This window comes from Epinephelus lanceolatus, chromosome 10, assembly GCF_041903045.1.
Source record: "Epinephelus lanceolatus isolate andai-2023 chromosome 10, ASM4190304v1, whole genome shotgun sequence".
Taxonomy (NCBI): domain Eukaryota; kingdom Metazoa; phylum Chordata; class Actinopteri; order Perciformes; family Serranidae; genus Epinephelus; species Epinephelus lanceolatus.
In genome coordinates this window covers 10,695,305-10,703,268 of record NC_135743.1, presented here as the reverse complement: position 1 = coordinate 10,703,268, position 7,964 = coordinate 10,695,305, and the positions used below count along the sequence as shown (strand labels likewise).

Genomic DNA, 7,964 nt, shown 5'->3' with positions numbered 1-7,964 from the left:
TAAAGGATTTAAATACTTTCTCTCCTGCTCCAAGCCCTCTGGTCAGGGTGAAAGACTCCACGGACATAACACACCTGCTTCTTCAACAGTGTTGAATGGTTTTAGCTGTATTTGTTCTTGCACACAAACTTGAAAAATGTTCCCATTTTTACATTAAATTTTTACATTATTTTCACATATTTCTGTCTTCTTTGCTTTACCTTTGCTTCCTGAGCCAGTGTCTGATAATCTCTGCACCAGATCGGTCCTGTTCATCTTCTTTAGAATCTTTTTGGTCAACTCCACACACTCTTCACTGTACGTCTCCACCATCAGCTCCACTGTGTCCTGTGTGTTTGCCGCTTTCTGCCGACTCCTTGAGATGGGTGGGATGTCTTTCTCCAATTCAATGAGTGATTTGAATTTGTCAAGCTCCTCTGGACTCAAATCATTCAATATTTCACAAAGCATCTTCTTAGCCGTCATTGTTTCTACCTGGAAAATTAAAAGGACATATCATGCAGTACATGCAGGATAGGATGTATGTTCTTTATGTCACCTACCACTGTTATTGAAAATTGATCTCTTTGCATTTCAATAATGCCAATTATTGATGTGTCTCCTCTTATTTTCATTTCCAAAATGAACTTACAAACTGTGACTGTGTATTTAAAACTAGAATTACTGCCTCAAAGTTATTTTCCTCCTTGAACCAGTCAAGTTGCAGTTACAGTTTACATCCATGTCTGTCCAGACTCATATGCAGCCATGACAGTTGCTACAATGCTTCAGAGATGGATGTTGCTGCAAAGAAGCCATAAATTCTAAAATGTGAAAGCTTAACACACATCATCCACCTGACAGCACATAAGAACTACACAGTTATTACAGTTTCAAGATTGACACCCAAAATTTAGTATTTACTATTTTAGTATCCAACACCAAATGTCTCTCCTTGTGTTTGTGTTTTGAGTTATGATGTTGAATAAGAAAGGTGTTTTTTGCATAATATTATTATGATTCACAGTGAATCTTTTTGGATATAAAATGTCATCACTTCATTATTTTATCCTATTTCACATTTGTGTGAAATTTTATTGTAATTAGCATATGAATCATTGAGTTATGGCCAAAGACATATTTTGGGAGGTCACAGAGACCTTTGACCACCAAATTTCAATCAGTTCACCAGAGTCCAAGTGGACATTTGTGCCAAATTTGAGGAAATACCCTCAAGGCCTTTTTGAGATATTGCATTCCCAAGGATGAGACAGACGCAAGGTCACAATGACCTTGACCTTTGACTGCCAAAATCAAATGAGTTCATTGTTGAATCCAAGTGAAGGTTTGAACAACCCTTATAGTCTGGGTTATTTGTGGCAAACTGGTACAGTTGTACAGTTTCGCGCCATTTAAAAATGGCGGCCATTTTGAAATTTACGTGGCTAATGGTATTATTTAAAAGAATTACCCAAGAGGTACACTCAGTCAAATTTTGGTGCTTCTTTCCAGATTTGAAAGATTTTTTTGCTTATCTGCTCAGCTATACTGAAGACAAACTGCATTATGTTTAGTCAGAGTGATGTGACATTACTCACTCTCTGGATCAGTGAAGGCCACTGTTTCTCTGAGGAGAAAAGAAGTAGAAAATGACCTATTAGTAATTTATATAACATCAGGCTTAATGAACATTTATTGTTTTTATTTATTTATTGTTGAAATGATTTCATCCCAAAGCGACACTAAAACCTCCTCAACAGTGACAGAATTTTAATAATGATATGTGGTGTTACTTGAAGATTTTCCAACAGTGTTGAATGGTTTTAGTTGTATTTGTTCTTGCAATATACACAAACTTGAAAAATGTTCCTATTTTTACATTACATTTTTACATTATTTTCACATATTTCTATCTTCTTTGCTTTACCTTTGCTTCCTGAGCCAGTGTCTGATAATCTCTTCACCAGATCGGTCCTGTTCATCTTCTTTAGAATCTTTTTGGTCAACTCCACACACTCTTCACTGTACGTCTCCATCATCAGCTCCACTGTGTCCTGTGTGTTTGCCGCTTTCAGCCGACTCCTTGAGATGGGTGGGATGTCTTTCTCCAATTCAATGAGTGATTTGAATTTGTCAAGCTCCTCTGGACTCAAATCATTCAATATTTCACAAAGCATCTTCTTAGCCGTCATTGTTTCTACCTGGAAAATTAAAAGGACATATCATGCAGTACATGCAGGATAGGATGTATGTTCTTTATGTCACCTACCACTGTTATTGAAAATTGATCTCTTTGCATTTCAATAATGCCAATTATTGATGTGTCTCCTCTTATTTTCATTTCCAAAATGAACTTACAAACTGTGACTGTGTATTTAAAACTAGAATTACTGCCTCAAAGTTATTTTCCTCCTTGAACCAGTCAAGTTGCAGTTACAGTTTACATCCATGTCTGTCCAGACTCATATGCAGCCATGACAGTTGCTACAATGCTTCAGAGATGGATGTTGCTGCAAAGAAGCCATAAATTCTAAAATGTGAAAGCTTAACACACATCATCCACCTGACAGCACATAAGAACTACACAGTTATTACAGTTTCAAGATTGACACCCAAAATTTAGTATTTACTATTTTAGTATCCAACACCAAATGTCTCTCCTTGTGTTTGTGTTTTGAGTTATGATGTTGAATAAGAAAGGTGTTTTTTGCATAATATTATTATGATTCACAGTGAATCTTTTTGGATATAAAATGTCATCACTTCATTATTTTATCCTATTTCACATTTGTGTGAAATTTTATTGTAATTAGCATATGAATCATTGAGTTATGGCCAAAGACATATTTTGGGAGGTCACAGAGACCTTTGACCACCAAATTTCAATCAGTTCACCAGAGTCCAAGTGGACATTTGTGCCAAATTTGAGGAAATACCCTCAAGGCCTTTTTGAGATATTGCATTCCCAAGGATGAGACAGACGCAAGGTCACAATGACCTTGACCTTTGACTGCCAAAATCAAATGAGTTCATTGTTGAATCCAAGTGAAGGTTTGAACAACCCTTATAGTCTGGGTTATTTGTGGCAAATTTGAGATTAACTTTTTACTCTTTCATAAAAACATAAAAACTGGTACAGTTGTACAGTTTCGCGCCATTTAAAAATGGCGGCCATTTTGAAATTTACGTGGCTAATGGTATTATTTAAAAGAATTACCCAAGAGGTACACTCAGTCAAATTTTGGTGCTTCTTTCCAGATTTGAAAGATTTTTTTGCTTATCTGCTCAGCTATACTGAAGACAAACTGCATTATGTTTAGTCAGAGTGATGTGACATTACTCACTCTCTGGATCAGTGAAGGCCACTGTTTCTCTGAGGAGAAAAGAAGTAGAAAATGACCTATTAGTAATTTATATAACATCAGGCTTAATGAACATTTATTGTTTTTATTTATTTATTGTTGAAATGATTTCATCCCAAAGCGACACTAAAACCTCCTCAACAGTGACAGAATTTTAATAATGATATGTGGTGTTACTTGAAGATTTTCCAACAGTGTTGAATGGTTTTAGTTGTATTTGTTCTTGCAATATACACAAACTTGAAAAATGTTCCTATTTTTACATTACATTTTTACATTATTTTCACATATTTCTATCTTCTTTGCTTTACCTTTGCTTCCTGAGCCAGTGTCTGATAATCTCTTCACCAGATCGGTCCTGTTCATCTTCTTTAGAATCTTTTTGGTCAACTCCACACACTCTTCACTGTACGTCTCCATCATCAGCTCCACTGTGTCCTGTGTGTTTGCCGCTTTCAGCCGACTCCTTGAGATGGGTGGGATGTCTTTCTCCAATTCAATGAGTGATTTGAATTTGTCAAGCTCCTCTGGACTCAAATCATTCAATATTTCACAAAGCATCTTCTTAGCCGTCATTGTTTCTACCTGGAAAATTAAAAGGACATATCATACAGTACATGCAGGATAGGATGTATGTTCTTTATGTCACCTACCACTGTTATTGAAAATTGATCTCTTTGCATTTCAATAATGCCAATTATTGATGTGTCTCCTCTTATTTTCATTTTCAAAATGAACTTACAAACTGTGACTGTGTATTTAAAACTAGAATTACTGCCTCAAAGTTATTTTCCTCCTTGAACCAGTCAAGTTGCAGTTACAGTTTACATCCACATCTGTCCAGACTCATATGCAGCCATGACAGTTGCTACAATGCTTCAGAGATGGATGTTGCTGCAAAGAAGCCATAAATTCTAAAATGTGAAAGCTTAACACACATCATCCACCTGACAGCACATAAGAACTACACAATTATTACAGTTTCAAGATTGACACCCAAAATTTAGTATTTACTATTTTAGTATCCAACACCAAATGTCTCTCCTTGTGTTTGTGTTTTGAGTTATGATGTTGAATAAGAAAGGTGTTTTTTGCATAATATTATTATGATTCACAGTGAATCTTTTTGGATATAAAATGTCATCACTTCATTATTTTATCCTATTTCACATTTGTGTGAAATTTTATTGTAATTAGCATATGAATCATTGAGTTATAGCCAAAGACATATTTTGGGAGGTCACAGAGACCTTCGACCACCAAATTTCAATCAGTTCACCAGAGTCCAAGTGGACATTTGTGCCAAATTTGAGGAAATACCCTCAAGGCCTTTTTGAGATATTGCATTCCCAAGGATGAGACGGACGCAAGGTCACAATGACCTTGACCTTTGACCGCCAAAATCAAATGAGTTCACTGTTGAATCCAAGTGAAGGTTTGAACAACCCTTATAGTTTGGGTTATTTGTGGCAAATTTGAGATTAACTTTTCACTCTTTCATAAAAACATAAAAACTGGTACAGTTGTGCAGTTTCGCGCCCTGAACTTCTAAAAAATTTAGCCATCGAAAAAACACCTCATGGCGAACTAGGCGGCCATTTTACATTCCATCATCACCGAATTATGTATTTTGCATATCACCACATTATAACACAGAATAAATGACATCTACCCCTACGTGCTGACGGTCATGGATCACAATGATACCAGATACAACATCATAAACATTATAAATAACACTTTATAAAGATTAGAAGTACATTTCTAACACATGAAGCTTACCACAACACATACCAGGTTCCAGACATACTTTTTAAACTGAATTGCAAGAAATTGCTCCCTAAATGTGTAGAAAACTCATAAATGGTACACTTTGCAGCCCTGTTGTATGCTATGTTTTGTCATACTTACTTCTAATGACAAATGAAATGCTAAGGAAAAAAGTGAAGTTAAGAAATATGACAATGAGACAGTCATAGTCTTGGCCACAGCTATGAATGATTATTAGACTAAATGATGTTCACAAAATGTCTGTTTCGCTTTTTCCTGAGCTTTTAACACCACCCCTTGGTCTTCAGCAGCAGACAGCGTTTGTTCAGTGGTCATGAGGACGTTAAGTGTTGTCAAACTACTGCCTCCGAGGTCAGACGCTGTTGCCCTATGCTGTTTACGGTTAACGTTAGAGTCACTGCTAACGTTAACTGTTAACGTACTTCTTGTTAATGCTAACGTTTATTAGGTCGTTTGGCTTTCAAATACACACACACACACACACACGTTTAATGTTAAGTTACGTCTCAACTGATTTACAATCAATTTCATAACTAACGTCTACTGTCGAAACAAACTTAGCTAACATTAGCAGCTAACGTTAGCTAGCAACCTATTTTAGAGGTTAGCTTACAAACGTTGGCTAAATGTTACGCTAACGTTTGCTAACGGCTGTCTGGAAGAAGCCCAACGGTAAAAGTGAAAGTAAAAAACGAACCAGAGTGACAAAAGTTTTAAACATAACTTGTAGCTGCAGTTGTTGGAGCTGAAATCCGTCCACTTAACGTTAATGTTTAAAAACTGCTGTTAATCACTGTGACGTTATTTAAACGAGTTTAACCGTGAAGCAGTGATCTGCTGTCCGGTGTTAACGTTCAGTATTCGTGCTGTTGGACGGGTGAGTACTCACCGTGTGTCTTTGTCTCTCCGTCCGCTTCTTCAGTGACCCAGTTTCAGTATCTGCGAACTTTCAAAAATAAGGAAAGTTTAAACTCCAGCCGTATTTCTACATTTGGCTCGTTCAGAAACCTTAAGACGAAGAATAACCCCACAATAACAGGAAATCTGACATCCTGTTAACTTCACAAACAGTGGACCCACCCACCCCCTCTTATCTTCTCAAACCATCGGCCACACCACTGCACACTGTTAAACACATGATGTTTTTATCATTTCTAAAAATGCACCACAATACTTATTCCACTGTATTATGAGTGTTTTTAAAAGGGGGGTGTTTAATAGTTTGCAGCCTTGAACTCCAACGGCAAAGCAAAATGATAACTGAATTTAACTAACAGATAATAGTAATATAATATTCATAAACTGTATTCGTAAAGCACTTTTCAAGACAAAATTACAAAGTGCTTTTCATGATCAAAGCATCCCAGGACCGCAGTGAGGCAAAATAAAAATGAGACAATTAGCCTAAGATAATACACAAAATAACGTGCAGTGAACAACAATAATAATAGTTTAAAAAATGGCAATACTGGACAAAGGATACATGCTGGAAATAATAAATAATAATATTTATTTTTTTAAGCTTTTAGAAGTTATTTAAATGTTACACTTATTCTGCAAGCCTCACATGTCCAGGCAAGGAACATTTGTTACTTCTGTTTAGATTAACTGTTCTTTTTTTTTTTTTTTAATTGCACCACAATATTTATTCAACTGAAATATGTGGGTATTTTTTAAACTTAAATTTTATTGCTTTTTTGCAATTTCCTTTTTTCTCTCTCTCTCTCTCTTTCTTTCTTTTTTTATAGGACAGACAAGCGTGAAGGGGGGAGAGAGAGAGTGAGTGACATGCAGCAAAGGGCCACAGGCTGGAGTCGAGCTCTGGCCGCTGCGGCAACAGCCTAGTACATGGGGCGCCTGCTCTACCACTAAGCCACCAGCGCCCCTTTTTTGCAATTTCTTATCACAGAACAAACATACAAAAACAAAACAAACCTGCCGTGTCCCTGATGTGCATTACAATTACACAGGGCATTACAGCACTCATCCTAGTGGGCCCCCTGACACATGTTTACCATGACCATCAAGAGATTTAGGTGGTGTTTCTGCAGAGGGCATTATATTCAGTCCATTTGGTCCATTTAAATGAGTCTTTCCATGTCATAGATCTCCTCAACAATGTCTTTTCAGTCATGTAGTGAAGGGGAATCCTCTTTGTGCCATTTCCTGGTAATAGCCTTCTTTGTTGCTGTTAAAAGGATTTCGACTAAGTATTGCTCGTTGAACAGTTTCTCTTGTCAGGTTGCTTAGGTATAAGACCTCCCATGTGTTCAGTATCACATATCTCAATATTGCCTTAAGTTCAATCCATACATCGTTCCAGAGTATGATCCACACTTCTTTCCCCATACAGTCTCCAGCATGCCTCTTCTACAGATGTAGATTTACTTTTTATCTGAGGAGTAATGAAAAGTCTGATCATGTTTTTCCAACAAAATTATTTCCACAATCCTGGAGCTGGTGGTTGTTTGCATGTTGCATATGTTAAACCAGTCTTCTTTTGTTGATTGTATTTTGCTTTCTTGCTCCCATTTGTCCCCAATATAGAGTGTGGAGATTCCTTAGTTCATGACTAGCCCTTGATAAAATGCTAATATCACTAGCTGTTTTGCTCCTGTATGCGCTGCACAGGGTCACAGTCACTCTGTTTGGCTCAAATATGAGTGTTTTCTAAAGGGGGGCTGCAAGACTGATATAATATTCGGGGTCAAAGTCCAGAGAGAGCAACTGTTTCTACTCCTGTCACAGCCCAGGCTCAAATAGTAATTCAAACACATTTTTATTTGAAACTTAACCGAAGACATTTAAAATTACTCTGTAAATTCATTTAAA

General features: G+C 36.7%; 1 protein-coding gene across 4 annotated transcripts in view; it reads right to left on the bottom strand.

The window, feature by feature from the left end:
* LOC117265830 (uncharacterized) overlaps positions 1 to 6,218 on the bottom strand; it is a 70,519-nt gene extending 64,301 nt beyond the window's left edge. For 2 of the 4 annotated variants that reach the window (XM_078171462.1, XM_078171464.1), the window contains exons 1-6: positions 6,022 to 6,218; positions 3,653 to 3,926; positions 3,324 to 3,352; positions 1,907 to 2,180; positions 1,578 to 1,606; positions 201 to 474 (exon numbers count right to left, since the gene is read on the bottom strand). In XM_078171462.1, the coding sequence (XP_078027588.1) occupies positions 201 to 474; positions 1,578 to 1,606; positions 1,907 to 2,180; positions 3,324 to 3,352; positions 3,653 to 3,917 (871 nt within the window). In that variant the 5' untranslated portion in view covers positions 3,918 to 3,926; positions 6,022 to 6,218. Of the gene's footprint in view, positions 1 to 200; positions 475 to 1,577; positions 1,607 to 1,906; positions 2,181 to 3,323; positions 3,353 to 3,652; positions 3,927 to 6,021 lie in introns of those variants that run through there. The other 2 variants (XM_078171463.1, XM_078171465.1) reach the window with 2 other exon arrangements.
* Between the last annotated feature and the right edge of the window lie 1,746 nt (positions 6,219 to 7,964).